Source organism: Mastigoproctus giganteus, chromosome 5 (genome assembly GCF_048544385.1).
Source record: "Mastigoproctus giganteus isolate SK-2022 chromosome 5, ASM4854438v1, whole genome shotgun sequence".
Classification (NCBI taxonomy): domain Eukaryota; kingdom Metazoa; phylum Arthropoda; class Arachnida; order Uropygi; family Thelyphonidae; genus Mastigoproctus; species Mastigoproctus giganteus.
The window spans coordinates 98,152,276-98,169,329 of NC_143579.1; the positions used below are offsets into that span (position 1 = coordinate 98,152,276).

At 35.9% G+C, this 17,054-nt stretch overlaps 1 protein-coding gene across 1 annotated transcript in view; it reads left to right on the plus strand.

Moving 5' to 3' along the window:
* LOC150085579 (acid sphingomyelinase-like phosphodiesterase 3b) overlaps window positions 1-17,054 on the plus strand; it is a 121,927-nt gene that overhangs the window by 14,511 nt on the left and 90,362 nt on the right. The window contains exon 3 of the mRNA XM_090374121.1: window positions 10,857-11,101. Coding sequence (XP_090230247.1) covers window positions 10,857-11,101 — 245 coding nt within the window. The remainder of the gene's footprint in view (window positions 1-10,856; window positions 11,102-17,054) is intronic.

The window sequence follows — 17,054 nt, forward strand, 5'->3', positions numbered from 1 at the left end:
AAAGTGGTTCCACAACCTTGATGGCTCTTTTGACAGTTATTGCTGTTTCATTAGAATAGTAATCTCAACCAATGAGCCTCTACCGTCCAGGACTTTAAAGGCAACCTGGGAAATTGGAACATTCCACTTACTAGTTTGAGAATACATTTTGCATTCTCAAACTAGAAAGGAACTTATTTCTTATGATTAATAAGAGGGTTGCAGAATGGTTTGGATTTTACCAAGTTTGTAAAGGGATTAGCAGAAATAAAAGGTCAAAAAACATTGCTTTATAGGAGGGATTTTTAAATCACCTTCTCTGGAATCCCAGGGTTCTGTGATGGGGTCTCGGGTTCTGTAAAATGTTTATAAAAACTTTGATATTTTGCATGTTTATGAAACTTTAAATTATGCACTACTGACTTTTTATTTATTTTACGCACAGAGTAATAATTAATATTATTTGGTGACAATATACAATCAGTCCTCATATAGCACGATAGTTGTGTTCCTAGAAACCCTCGTGCAATGCAAAATCGTGCAATATGAACAACAGGCCCTATGGGAAAAATAGGGTTAGGTGCCGACCACCCAAGATTGAACACACATTTGAAACCAAAACTTTACCAAACACAATAAATAATCGTAATAAAATACTTATGTATTTTATTACGACTATTACATAATAAAATATTGCTAATGCTTTTGCTTCTATCGTAAGCAAACTTGTTTTTTGTTTGATTTTCTATCCAAATTGATGACAGCCATTCCATCTCTTCCAATTCTTGTGTCTTAATCTAATGGATTTTAATTACACTTTGAGTTGTTCCTGTTATGAAAGTTGTTTTTATTTTCTCTGCATTCTTTGTAATTCTCGGCATTGCCTCATTTAGGTCTGTAGCACATGCAATATCACATGGTCTTTCATTTCGCTCAAAGCGTTTCACAATTTCATATTTTTTCTGTATCGACAGAGGCGGACTGGCCATAAGCCTTACCGGGGAAACCCCAGTTGGCCGGAGGCCGTGTGATTTTGGCCATAAACACTAGTATGAGGCCACTATAAATTTCCCTGGGTAAGAATTTTTGACCCAGTCCACCTCTGTTTATCGATATTGCTTTTCTTTTTCTCTCTGAATCTGTAGTGTATTCACCAGGACGCTTCCTTTTCACACCTTTTAAGTATTTTACTCATTTTTAGGGAGTAAAGCATAATTACAAAACGAGGAGGCATGCTTGATACACATAAACAAAGCTGCACACATATAGCAACTGAATAAACAACACCGTAAAGGCAGAGATACACTATTAACACCTCACATTTTACTAAAGCACATTTCTAGGGGTTACTACCATAAAACAATAAAAACAATTTCCAGTTGCGTTTCTGCTAGTGGAATCTGTTATAAACTGGTAGTAAACTCGATCTAATTGCATTTGCGATTATACCGATAGCTGGAATTGTGTTGGTTTTTACGTTATTATGGTGAAATGTGTTTCCCCTTCACTGATATAAGAAACATAAATACATTTTCAGAATCTTCTCTTCTTTCCTATCGTGTTGCGTTCGGTTGGGGTGATTCTGCGTTTGACTGCATTTCTTGTAAACACAAAGGCGAATCGTAGATAAGCGAATTCGGTTCATGTTATATAAGATATCGTTCCCCTATTTATAAATCGTGTATGATCGAATTTGTGTAATGTAAACATGTGTTATACAGGGACTGACTGTATAGTGTAACAGTGAAATCATATAAATGGTGAAACATATTCTGGAAACCAGATTAGTGTTATAGCCTGCAATGTCTTCAAATTCAGTGTGTTTTTATAGTCATAAATATTGTGAAGTCCCATTATAACTCTCCTGCTATCCCACTTTTTTCACTCTTTTCATCTAGTTCCATGATCAATTCTGTGAGGTGCCATGCATTTTTTGTGTATATCAGGCCCATTTAAAATGCTTTCCTGCTTATATTGCTTTTTTTTTTTTTAAGGTTCCAGGAAGGAATAAGTCCAGATATAATCTTCTTTCCTCTTAGGTTTGGGAAACAGATGATAGACTAAATCCCTCCTATAAAGCAATGTTTTTTGACCTTCTGTTTCTGCTAATCCCTTTACAAACTTGGTAAAATCCAAACCATTCTGCAACTCTTATTAATCATAAGAAATAAGTTTCTTACTAGTTTAAGAATACAAATTGTTTCTAGTGCAGGAAATGTTTGTTTATTTCATATTTAATTCGAAGCTTCTTTGAGGTAAAACAGCTGCTCTTTATAATTGAGTGTCTTCCAATTAGTGGGTGAATTTGCATCCTCTCCTCGGCTCTTTTTTTTTTTTTTTTTTTTTGTTAATTCCTTGCTTATACAGTAGTCAATATCTTTGTGTTCATTATGACATCAATAAATTTCATTAATGACAACATTATTATTGAAAAAGGTTGTTTATTAGCATTAGTAGAAGCATACAATGCAAGAAAGCAAGCTTTAAGCAAGCCAAAAAAAACAAAAAAAAAAAAAAAAAACCCCTCCCAATTCACCCCTCCATTTGTACCAGATGCCTGTCCAGCTCAGCCTTAAATTTATTTAAATTTATATTCCATAACAAAAGATGGAAGCCTGTTCCACCAATCAACTACCCGCTTGCAAAAGGCAAATTTCCGCACATAATTCTACAACTATCTTTCCTCAATTTGAAACTGTGCCCCCTCACGTGGCGCCTCCATAGTCAGGTGTGATGGAGCAGCACTGGGTAGCACACGCTTCTTGATTAGACCGGGGTTCGAACCCGTCACCACCAAATACGGAGGATGTGGAAAGGTCAGGGAATGACCACCGCATATCCCGGAGCAATATGGCCTTAGTTGCTAATGCTCCTAAAAACCAAATAAACAACATAAACAACAACAGCCCCCTCAGGTTCTTAGTCTGAGCAAGAGGGAAGAATCCCATCAGCATTCAGCTTGCTCAACCCATTCAAGGCCTTATACACCTCAATCAGATCACCCCGCAGGTGCCTACTCTCCAGGCACTGCAATTTGCAGAACTTAAGCCTTCCTTGGTAAGAGCACCCCTTTGTTCCCCTCACCAATCTTGTTGCCCTTCTTCGTACTCATTCTAGCAACTCTATATCCTTCCTAAAATGAGGCCTCCAGACCTATACAAATTTCTAGGTGTGGCTTGACTTGCCTTGTATAATGGGATAATCATCTCCCTGTCCCTGCTGTCAAAATTCCTAATATATCATTGACAAAACTCCAAGACCTGCCCTGGCAGCCCATCTGCACTGCTCAGCGAACTTCATATTTGAAGTTCGCTGAGCAGTGAACCCCCAGGTCTTTTTCACTTTCCACTTTCCTGAGTGTAGTACAACACAGTTGGTACGTTTCTCTTATGCTTGGTAATGCTCTTCCATCATTTTTACTACCCAGGTAATATGCATGCATTGTTTAATTATATCTCATATTGTGAGTACCACAATGAGTTGCCTAGGTATTGCACTGCTTTGAATAAGTAACGCTTCACTAGTGGAGAAGACTAATGTTACTTATTACTCTGTGGATACCACCACCCAGACGGCACTGTTTCACTGCGTGTTGACTTACTCGTTGGTGGGTGGGCAGGTACCCTGATAACCTGTTGCAATAGTGACCCAGTTATGAAGTATAACTCCAATATGAGAGATGATGGCGTGCATGGGTTAATCTAAAAATATTTGACTAAATGTCTAAGAGTATGAAAAAAGTTGTTAATTTAAACTAGTGGTTACCTGGTCTGCCTCACGGGGCGAATGCGGGCAACGTTGGGCCTCAGCTGGGGTCCAGCAGCTATATGGCCAGAGGAACAATGGTACATAACATAACACATTCACATGATCCACACACTTAAATCTCTGGCCTTCCCAGTGAACTGGTATACTCACTGGGAGCAACGCGGAGATGGGATCCAGGTAGTATGCATGCATCATTTAATTTCATCTCATATTGTGAATAAATCCAAACTATATTATATGCTGATGATCAAGTTATAATTGCAAAATCCGAAGATGAACTACCGATAGCAGCAAATGAACTTAATAAAATAGGTAAAAAGTACGAGATGAAAATCTCCACCTCGAAAACAAAATCAATGGGATTATGTGGAAAAAACATACAAAGAGTCAAAATTGTTATTGATGATAAAATAATAGAACAAATATCTGACTTCACCTATTTGGCAAATTTAATATCAAATGAAGGGAAAGACATCCACATTAAACTACAAAAATATAATAAAATGAATGGAACGATTAAACGCCACTTTGGAAAACAAATGACAAGTGAAACAAAATTACGACTGCACAACATCACTTCAAAATCAGCCCTCTTCCACAGCTGTGAGACTTGGGTCAATAAATAAGAAAGATGCACACAAACTAGAAGCAGCACAAATGAAATTTTTAAGACCATTATTAGGCTTTACAAGACTAGACCACCAAAGAAATATAGATATCCGCGAGAAATTAAAAGTAGATAACATAGTAAATGACATAAAACGGTATCAGGAAAAATGGATCAGCCATGTAGAAAGAATGAACCCTGACCGGATCCCGAAATTAGCCTTTAACTACAAACCTACAGGCAAGAGAGATGTTGGTCGACCAAGACAACGATGGCGAAATCAAGACCACCTCCAAGAGCTACAACAGAACAGGTCTTAAAAGACCTAAGCCGGACCAAGTTCATGATGATGATGATGATTGTGAATATGAAGAAGTTATTCACAATATGAGATATAATTAAACAATGTATGCATATACTATCTGGGTGGTAGAAATGATGGAAGTGCATAAACAACCTTTGTCATACTCTTAGACATTTAGTCAAGAAATATTTGTAGCATTATTATTATTATTATATTAATATTAAATTTACACAATAATACTCAAATTATGTTTTGTTTAATTTATATAATATTTTTAAAAAATTTTCATTCTTTTTAATACAGTTCATTCCGGTTATTTGGGACACATCGGGACTAGTGCATTTTGGCCCGATTTAAGCGGCTGCCCCAATTATCCGAAGTTTCACCTAAATAGTTAAATATACAATGTACCCCCCCCCCCCTTTACAATTGGTTCACTGTATAAGCAAATCACGTTACGACAAACTCAACATAGTAAAGTACCGTTCACTATACAATGTGCAGTGGCCGACCGGGCTAGCCGAGTGGGTAAAGTACCTGCCCGGTAACCCAAAGGTCGCCGGTTCGATTCCCGCCTCGGGCTTGGATCAAAGTACTGCAGAGGCCTTGGGAGGTGCAATATGGCCACAGAAGCCGATGCGCCAACAACTACCAAATAAAAAAAAAAAAAAAAAACAATGTGCAGTAAGCGCCGGTCATTGTGATCACGTTTGTGAATTGAATCTTAATTCTGTTAAACAGCGATTCTAATTAGTGAAAATAGGAGGAATTATTATCCACAGGCTATAAAAGTAAAGATATATTAAGCACAAATTTACTCTTTATTACCTTACCAATTAAAAAATTAAATAAAATGTGAAATTCGGAAGAATATACATGATAATCGGAATAATTAATACGTACTGTGATATGTACATACTAACTAAACTAGTTGACATTTCTGTTCACTGACATTTGTGGGTGGGGGTTAAAATTTAAAACAGTAAAAAGATAAGCAATCAATAACTAACAAAAAACACGGCCCACACAAATAGCAAGTAACACAATACACGTAAGTGAGAACGGAGTAACGAGTTACAAAGCTTTAAAAATAGGAATGAAGAGAAATCTGAAAATTAATTTTTTTATATGATTGAAGATTTCATGGAAGTGTAAACACATTTCATCATAATAACCCACAGAATTCCAGCTTTCAGTGTTATTGCAAATTCAGTAAGATCGAGTTTACTGTCCGTTTATGATAGATTTCACTAACAGAAAAGCCCAATAAATAGATGACTACTAATTGTTTTATTTCCAGAATTTCGACCGAACGACGTGGTACCGTCGGAGACAATCGTAGGGTAATCTCCAATGCTGCAGTCTCCCACCCCGATTAAACGGCATGCTGTCCCAATTAAGCGAAGTAAACCCTGGCTATTTTCTCGATTGGTTTCTGTTTTTTAAGATTTACCCCAAATAAACGGCTGCCTCGATTAACCGGTGGCCCAAACAACCGAAATCCACTGTATTTATTATAATATATTAAATGTGCGGGTTTTCAACTTGCATATACTATTGCTTCATAATCTCACCAGTAATTTCATGCATGAATATTTAATATAATATATAATAATACGGTATATGGTTATGTTAAGAATAGATGCATGTGAAGGTTGCAAAAAAAAAAAAAAAAAAAAAGCTAAAACAAAATCAATGTTATCTACCAAAATATTGACGAAAAATAGTCTCTAGAAAAAGTCTCACATTTGTATAATGCTCTCCCACTTATAGTGCTATTTGGAGGTAGTACTATAAGAGGAAGTTTACTGTATTTTTAAAATTGTCCTAATTGTAGTATTATAATGTCATATTACAAAGCATTAGTTTTTGGTGAACATTTATATTCAATCTAGGAGCGTTTCCAAGTAGCTGCCTATAAGTTGAAATTATGTGAGTGTCAGGAAGTAAACATGGACATTGGTTTCTCATTGAGATATAGTTATATTAATGCTCTGAGATTTACACAAATTATTGCACAATACATTATTTTTGGTTTGTGAAATGTTTAAAATATTTAAATTTACATATTTTAAACATTTAAAAATATTTTATTTAATTTATCCTAAGACTAACTATAATGCATTGATGGAAAGCTCGGCTGAATGGCAGCTGAGATGATCAGATAATTCTCAGTGATATTTACAGTTGAAAACAAGCTCAACTCTAGGAAATGTGAAGGAGCCAGTTTGCTACCAAATAAGTGAAAATGATCTTAGAGAAGCATTTACTAGAAAAGCCACTGAGTTTAAAGAAGGGCAAGGGAGGTTGTTATATATATTCAGTTATAATTAAAAAGATGCATACGAGTGTTCCAAACCATTGAGAATATTCACGAGAGTGCCATTAGACTTCAGGAAGATCCCTTGGACTGGAGAAGTGCTAATGTATCCTCAGTCCACAAAGGAGGCAGTAAAGAGGAGGTAGGTAACTATAGGCCAGCCAATTTGACTTTGGTGGTAGAGCAGATCATTGAGAGAGTCTATGATTAAACATTCCAATCTTGACCATCTGGACAAGATTGAAATCTTGAGTACATCCCAGCCTGGGTTTGTTGAGGGGGAGGTCATACCTAACCAGTCTGGTAAATTACTGTTATGGAGTTATTATGCAACTAACAATTGTGACATTACATATCTATATTTTAGTTAAGCTAGATGAGGTCCCTCAGGGATGGGTGTTGAGTCCCCTCATTTCTGATTTTCATAAGATATTGATGTGAGTATCCAAGGTAAACTGTCAAAGTTTGCTGATGATTTTGAGGGTGATTAATAATTTGAGTCTGGCCATGTTGCTTCAGAAAGACTTTTGACACTGTCTCTCGTGGAAAGGTGTTATATAAACTATAAGAAATTGGAGTTACTGGCAAGATTCTACACTGGATAAAAGGCTGTCTAAAAGATAGTTATTGTCATAAATGGTCAGTCTTCAGGGTGGGCCAGCTTAACAAGTGGGGGTCCCACAGGTTTTGATGTTGGGCTCCTCATTTCTGATTGTCCTAAATGATATTGACAAGGATATGCATGGTAAGCTGTTAAAGTTTGCTGATGATTCGAAGGTGGAAAGGGTAATTAACAATTCAAGACATGCCACGCTGCTTGAAAAAGACTTGGAATGGTTGTATATATGGTCTGAGGAATGGCAACTAAATGTTTAATGTTTCTAAATGATTATGCATTTGGGTAACAGAAATCCTGGAATTTCTTATAAGTAGGAAGGAAGCTAAAAGTGGTTCAGGATGAAAAAAGACCTAATGGTTATTATTTAGTCAGAAATTAAAGTTTGTATGCAGTGTAAACAGGTGGCTAGGAAGGTACACGGATCCTGTTCATATTTACAGGACCAATGCTAATAGAGAAAAGGATGTCGTTATCCTCTATGCAAGAAGATGGTTAGATTGCGTTTGGAATATTGTATTCAGGTCTGTAGACTGCACCTAAAAGGGACATGCATGAATTAAAAATTAAGGAGAAATTTGATTGAAGTGTGTAGGGTGCTGAAGGAATTGAGTAAAATGAAATTATGAATAGGACACCATGTAAGGAAGGTCTCTCTTGTAGATAAGACAAGGACAAGTGGACATAAATAAGTTGCAAGGAACAGACGAGTAGATTTCACAAAGTACTGGGCAGTGGGTTCTTGAACACTAGAATAAGTTGTCTCCCAAAGTGACAGTGTCATAGGGTGTGTGGTAAAGTACCAAGTGGGATTGGATGGTGGGAATGGAAATAATATAAATACTCTGTTTTATTTTATTTTTATCATTACTGTCTATTTTAAAAAAAAATTTAAATTTTAATTTATTTATTTTTGGCTGATGCTGAAAACATCTGCTTCCTTGTATCATTTAGTCTTACTAATACTGAAGAAAATCAAATGGTGTGAAAAATGAAGAAAACTGCAATATTCGTCAGTTTCCAAATAAAATTGTATGTCATAGCTCCTTACCATCAAAATTAATCTTCAAGTGTAGTACACAAAATGAATGCAGTGGTTCAAATACTGAAAAAATAAAGGGAAGAAAATAATAATAGTTATTCAGTGGGCTTTACTGAAGTCTATACAGCCACTCTCCGACTTACATAAGGGTTGTGTTCTACAGAACTCTACATAAGTCGCAATTTCCCTAAGTGCTTATGCAGCACTCAAAAACTAATGCACGCTGAATTTGATTGAAGCAAAAAAGAAATGTTCGACAAACATTTAAATAGAATTATTTATTCAGTTTTTTATCTCATGTGCAGGAAAAATTACGTGTACAAAATTACAAAAATTTCAAAATTATAAAATTACAAGAGAGAGGAGACAGGCATAACGTCAGCAAGTTTTACCTTTCAAGCATCATTGCCAGAATTAACTCTCCAGCTGATAAGCATGCTGCTGCTGCTGCAGAAGTTGAGGGCTGTGGATATTTAGAAGGGGTTTTTGCCAAAATTTCTCTGCAGCTGCAGAATCAGCACTGGTGATTTCATCGCATACTTTAATGTTTTGGAAACCAGTGTGATGCTTGACCTATTAAACCACTCATTGCTTGCAACAAACTTGGCTTGGGATTCACCATACTTATCCTTAATATATTCATAAATACTTCTTGCTTTTGCTCGAATGGCCATTGGACTCAGGGGCACTTGCTTCTGAATGTGATTTTCCATTCATATTATTAATAGCTTTTCCATCTTTGATATAGCACCTGAACACTGTTTTTGTGATCACTGTCAATCTTATATGTGTTGATCTTTTAACACATTCTTTTATACGTGCACTGTCCCTTAAAATAGTATTCATATAAAATAGTATTTTTTCAATTTGAATTTATTCCCCCTCAAGTGTGTAATCTGAGCAAGAGGAAGGATCCCATCACTAGACAAACATTTGGAGTGACTGGATGGGTGAAATGGGAATGGTTTTTTTTTTTTTTTTTTTTGGCTGATACTGTATAAGCTTGCTTTCTTGCATCATATGCCTCAACTAATGCTTTACAGCAAATTTTGTAATTGGAACATTTTCATTGAAGAAGTTCAACTTGTGCATTGTGGCTGTGAAGCATTATTGTGATCTTTTCTTACCATGATTCCTGCTGAGAGAGATGGTGGCTGTTCTATACATTTGTTAAAAAGTAACTCAGCTGCTGTGTAATGCATTTGTTGCTGCTGTGTAATGGAGAATGACAAGGACAGGGTATATTAAAGACATTCAATCTCTGGCTGATTTGAGGGAAAGCATCATAAGGCATGTTGCTAACATTTCTTGTGACATGCTTTGGGCAACAGTTGTCATAATATACTTCCATCATAGTGGGGCGCAATATGGCCTGAATAGCCCTTGCACTAAAATTTAATACTACAACAACCATCATAGCGAACACAAAATAGTCACTATATCAAGTATCTCAATCTTTGTACGTAGCAGTTCGTTGAAACAGTACTCCATAGTTTTTGGAACTTTTTTTTTTTTTTTTTTAACTTTTATTTCTGTATTCTTTGTATAGTCTGTTCCAAATTGCATCTTTCATGGTAGAAAGAGAAAATTTGTAAGTTCTCTACTTGCAGCCAGCTGGAATGATGCACTTTAATTACGACAGCCCTTTACATAGAAGAATTCATCATTTTGTCTTCTCAGTTTTTCTTATCCAAAGCATCAATATAATTATAAAATGCAGCATAATGACTTTGCTCTTTCTTCTCTGTCAGTAAATTTTTTTTTTTTAATCATTCAATTTTTCATGTCTGAATTATAAATATAATATACTTTACAAAAAAAATCAGTTATCCATTATTACATATTTTATTTTCCATTATTTTTTATGTGATCCTTGTACTTCCACTAAAATTGTGGTCCATAGGTGTATTATGACCTACAAGTTGTGATATGCTGTTCTAGAGCATCACTGGTGGGTTTGGTCCAGTTGGGCGAAGAAAGTAGCTTAATAAAATAAATATATAAAAATATTTTTAAATTAATTATGCATAACAAACAAAATATTAAAGTTAGTCATTTTATAATATTAAGACAATTATAAAATATTTTATTTGCAGTATATGAATTTTAGGATAGATTTTTCACTTTGGTCTGCACACCGAAGTTGACATCAATCTTAGTAGTAGTCACATACATGAATTTTTTTGAATTATTAATTTTCTATTTTTTTCCCATCCCCAGAGATAACCTGCCACACGTGTGGAATCCTGCCCCACAGTGGCAAGATATTTATCAGGGCTTGTATGATATTACTAGTTTGATAACAAAAGCATTTCCAAATGTAACTATTCTTCCAGTTATTGGGAATCATGATACTTATCCACCAGATGAAATTATTAATAATACAAAAGTTTATCAAGATTACTTGAAGAGAGGTGGTTGGGAAATGCTCCTTCCAGATACCACATGGTCAACGTTTTTAGAAGGTATGATTTAATATTGTTAATTTTATCCCAAAATCCTTATATCTGTGCAGTTGTAAAATCCTTATATTGCATAGAGAATATCAATTAGCATGTAGCACAAAGAAGACTTGAGCTTGCATATAAAATGTGATATATCTTGTATATAAGATGCTATTTTACTGTCATGGCATGTGCACTTTTGTGTATTATGGTTTACATTACAAGTTAAATAATTGAAACACTGAGTTGATAACCAGATGCCCTTCTTAATAATCTTTAGTAATTTTTCAATCATACTAAAGCAGTAATGTATCATGCAAAACAGAATAAAACAAACAAATCTTAGTTTCAGAAAGGAAACTTTTCATTGTGGCTTATGTGTGCTCAGTATCAAGCAGCCTTAATTGTGTCAGTAACTATAAATGAAAAATTGTCCTGCATAACTAGTCAAAATTTGATAGACTGTGTAGATGATATTAAACTATGTACTTATTTTAATATTCATTTTTTCCTTCCTCTTTGTTTCACAAAAACTGTACTAATAAAGAATTTATTTTTTTATAAATGTTAGTACTTAACAAATTATTAATCAAGCCCCATTAGAAATATAATTCCACACTGCATTAGTATTTTGCTATACGTTACTAATGGACAAGTGCTTGCATTTTTTTAAAATCAGGAAATAGTAACAGATTGCTCTTTATTAGGAAGAGAAAAAATTAAAGAATGTTTGACAAACTTATTACGTTGGAACTTACTTATAACAGTCCTTGTTTTTTCAGTTTCTTGATAGTTATATCATTGTAACCTGAATGAATTTGTTTAGTCTGTTTGCAGATAGTTTTAGCTATAGTTTTAATGATATTTAATTATATAAAATAAAATCAAAATTTAAAAAAAATCACAAAAAAATGGTAAAAAAAATTGTAGAAAAGTTCATAAAAAAACTATTTCTTTCTCTTTTTTTGATGCTATACTATCTTCTACATTTTGATTCAGTTTCAGCAACTTTTTGATCTGAATTCTGAAGAATGTTGTTTTTTTTTTTTTTTTTTAAGCCAAAATTGCACAGCAACTTCTATTTTTGTGTTGCCATCTCATCTATTAACGATGTGTCCACTCGTAGTTGGAAAGACAAATAAGATGGAAGCACATACAAAGAGAAGCAGTAATTAGATTTGTAGAGGCATATGATGCAAGAAAGCAAGCTTATACAGCATCAGCCAAAAAAAAAAAAAACCTTCCCATTTCACCCATCCATTTGCTCCAAATGTTTGTCTAGTTCTGCCTTGAATTTATTTAAGCTGTCAACTTCTACAACAACACATGAAAGTTTGTTCCAGCAATCAACCACACGTGGTTAAAGGAAAACTTCCACACATCTATTCTACAACTGTCTTTCCTCAGTTTGAATTTGTCCACTCAGGTGTTTAATCTGGGCAAGAGGCAGAATTCCATCAGCATTGAGCTTGCTCAAACCATTCAAGGTTTATTCACCTAAATCAGATCACCTCGCAGGTGCCTAGTCACCAGACACTGTAATTTGCAAATCTTAAGCCTTTCTTTGTAAGAGCAACCCTTTGTTTCATTTGCTAACCTTGTTGCCCTCCTCTGTACTCGTTCCAGCAGCTCTACATCCTTCCTAAAATGAGGCCTCCAGACCTGTATACAGTACTCAAGGTGTGGCCTGACCATTGCCTTATACAAAGTGATAATCACCTCCTTATCCCTGCTAGAAAAATTCCTGTATATCATTGACAAGACACCATGAGCTACTCTTGCAGACTGTCTGCACTGCTCAGAAAACTTCATATCTGACTGTGCAATTACCCCCAGGTCTTTTTCATTTTATACCGCCTTGAGTGTAGTTACACAGTTGATATGTTACTGCTGGGGTTATATGCTACCCATATGCAATACCTTCCATTTGTCAATGTTAAACTTCAGTTCCCACCTCTCAGCCCAACTGCTTAACATTTCTAGATCCTGTTGCAGTAGTGTAGTGTCATTAGTGTCGTTAACAACCCTGCCAACCTTCGTATCGTCTGCAAACTTGGACATTAAGCCTGATATACCATCATCAATATCATTTATAAATACAGTAAATCCCCCGCTATTCGCGGTATCTGTATTCGCGATCGCTGATTTAATATAAAATGAAACCTAAAAAAATTTGAATTTTAAAGCACCGTGAATATTTTCCACCATAAAAAAAACATGGGCGTGGCTAAAATTATCTTTCCCGGTCAAAACAGCGCTGAGTGGGTGCTGGGGAGAGGGTTGACAAAATCGCGAGCGTGGATGTTTCTCGCTAATCCTTGTTCAGTATGTATTATGCGCTTGTCATGGAAGATTTTGTCGTTTGCTTTTAATTTATATGCTTATAAATTGAATAAATTTATCAATTTATAAATTTATATGCTTACAAAAATGATAAATCTACCGTTTTGCAGTGTAAAACAGACTTTTTCGAGTGTGTTAACGGAAGAAAGTGACTTTATTGTGGACAAGTTCTTTCTAACCCCTACAAAAATATGGCTACGAATAACAAGAGAAATGTGAAAATATCAAAGAAGGTGATGACATTAGCGAATAAAATTGAGTTATTAGATAAAATTTCTAATGGTGAAAGTGTCTCCTCAGTGGCAAAATATTATAAAATCAATGAGTCAACGGTACGATCAATCAAAAAATCGGAAGAAAAAATCTGCCGTAGTGTCCGTGAAAACGCACTAATTGCTTCAAAAATTTGCTCTGTAACTCGTGATGTTAAATTATAAAAAATGGAAAAAGCTTTAAATCTGTGGATAGAATACCGAACTCAAAATAAAATTCCGTTAAGTTCACTCATCATTCGTGAAAAGGTAAAACTCGTTTATCAACACTTTAGCGAAACTGGTGATAGCACTGGCGGGATAAGTTTTTTTTTGCTAGCAGAGGTGCTGGTTTGAAAGATTTGTTTGAAATTTCTAATAAATATTACATTTAATATTAAATTGTTTCTTATTTTCATTTCGATGCCATATGCTTGCATTTCACTATGTACTGTTGTTGTTGTTAGTTGTTATTTGGTTTTTAGGAGCATTAGCAACTAAGGCCATATTGCTCCGGGATATGCGGTGGTCATTCTCTGACCTTTCCGCTTCCTCCGTATTTGGTGGTGACGGGCTCGAACCCCGGTCTAATCAACAAGCGTGTGCTACTCACTGCTGCTCCTTCCCACCTGGCTACGGAGGTGCCTACTATGTACTGTCTATGTACATAGTCATATTATGAAGGTACATATAATACATACATAGACAAAATTTTAGACTAGTTTTTCTTATATATTTCATACTTTGGAACGGAACCCGTTTATTACTATGGGAGCCATAACTCAGTATTCGCTTTTTTCGGTATTTGCAACATTTCTCAGGAACGTAACCCCAGCGAATAGCGGGGGTTTACTGTACAGAAAACAACAATGGACCCAACACTGAACTCTGGGGGACTCCACTAATAATATCAATCCACAAAGAGCAGTGTCCATTGATTGCTTCAATTTGTACAGTAGCCTTCAGTAATGTCAACAGTAATGGACATATTAATTTGAATTATATATGAAACACTTGAAAAAAAGTATATATACACATTCACAGTCTTCCAATTAAATATATTTCTATGTACACTAGATCTTGGTAGCAAGTTCACACATTTCTTCCAGGTGGTTCACACATTTCTTCCAGGGATAGTTGAGTGTCAGAAGGCAGAGCGTGGTAATCAATGGACACTGCTCTTTGTGGATTGATGTTATTAGTGAAGTTCCCCAGAGTTCAGTGTTCGGTCTATTGTTGTTTTCTCTATTTATAAATGATATTGAGGATGGTATATCAGGCTTAATGTCCAAGTTTGCAGACGATACGAAGGTTGGCAGGGTTGTTAATGACCTGGTTTTTGTGTGTTGTTGATGTATTTCCACAAATCAATATTGATAGGCGATCCCTTCATGATCCTAATTACTAGATTTTGGTAGAATCACTATAGTGATTTTGTTGTGTTATGTTTTACAGTGTTGTGTGTTGTTCCTAAGCGACCCTATAAGGATTCTAAAGCCAACAAGATGGGAAATCCCTGACCAGCCCAACTGGGGTCATTCGGCAGGTGGATCTTACTGCTAGGGTCAACTGCATTCCAATAAGTTTCCCTTCTTTTATTCCTGGAATAGGGCCAAGACTTATTGGAAATGTGAGTATGCTGCTCTAAGCAAACTTGGTGTCCCATTTGTGTGTGTGCCTTGTGTGTAAGTGTCCCCTTGTAGGGCTCTCTGGTGGGTGAGGTACTTAGTGCATCAGAAATTTTATTTTACTTTCATGACTAATTTAAGTGCTTTACTTCCTTCTGAGGCCCTAACAAGGACCCTACCTAATTAAATATGATGCTTACACCAATTCTGTTAAAAGAGTCAGAACTGGATACACCACCATCTGTAACACTGCTTTTTCTCATTTTCCATTCTTCCAGAGAGCAGACAATCGGGAAAATGTTGCCCTTCATACAGAAAGGATTAGGGGGGTAGTAGAGGCATGTGATGCAAGAAAGCAAGCTTATGTAGCATCATCCAAAAAAAAAAAAAAAAAAAAAAAAACATTTAACACATTCATTCCATCTAAATGTTTGTCCAGTTCCTCCTTCAATTTATTTAAGCAATCAACTTCCACAATTACAGAAGGATGTTTGTTCCAGCAATCAATTACCCACTAAAGGCAAATTTCCACACATCTATTCTACAACTGGTTTTCCTCAATTTGAATTTATGCCCCTTCAGGTTTATAATCTGAGCAAGAGGAAGAATCCCATCAGAATTGAACCTGCTGAACCCGTTCAAGTCCTTATACACCTCAGTCAAATCACCTCACAGGTGCCTAGTCACTAGATGCTGCAATTTGCAAAACGTAAGCCTTTCTTGGTAAGACCACCCTTTCGTTCCCCTCACCAATCTTGTTGCCCTTCTCTGTACTCACTCAAGCAACTCTACATCTTTCCTAAAATGAGGCCTAAAGACCTTTATGCAGTTCTCAAGATGTGGCCTGATCATTGCTTTATACAAAGGGATAATCACCTCCTTTTCCCTACTAGCAAAATTGCCGTATGTCATTGACAATACCCTATGACCTGCACTGGCCGCCTGTCTGCGCTGCTCAGAAAATTTCATATATGACTGCACAATTACTCCCAGGTCTTTTTCATTTTCTACCACCCCAAGTGTAATACCGCACAGTTGGTACATTTCTCTGGGGTTACGTCTACCCATAATGCAGTACTTTGCATATTTCAATGTTAAACTTCAGTTGCCACTTCTCAGCTCATCTGCCCACATTTTATAGATCCTGTTGTAGTAGCATACTGTCATTAACAACCTTGCTGACCTTTGTATCATCTGCAAATTTCGACATTAAGCCTGATAAAAATAAAAGTAAACTGCAGACATTATAAACTCACAGCAGGATGGAAGTCTCCTCAACAATTCATGCTGAGAGAAATGGACCATAATCTGCCACTCTGGTCCAGTGCGAGTTGGAAGATTGACTGTATTTAGCAGTCAGGTGCTTGAACCCTGATCTACTCAGAGTGTGTGTTACTGCACTCCTGCTCCTGACCACTCGGCTATAGATACCTTCATCTATATCATTGATAAATATACAAAACAACAGTAGGCCCAACACTGAACCCTGGGAAACTCCACTAATAAAACGGAAACTCAATTAATAACTAATAAATCAGTGTGTCTTATAATGGGGGATTTTAATTTCCCAGATATTGACTGGAATTTGTGGGATGGTCACTCGGACACTAGCAGGGACTTTGTGGACTTATTGGATGATTGTTTTCTACATCAGAATATTTGGGAGGCAACTAGAGGGAGTAATACTCTTAATCTGATTATCAATAGTGATTCTTCATGCATTAAGAATCTGCAGATAAAGGAACCACTAGG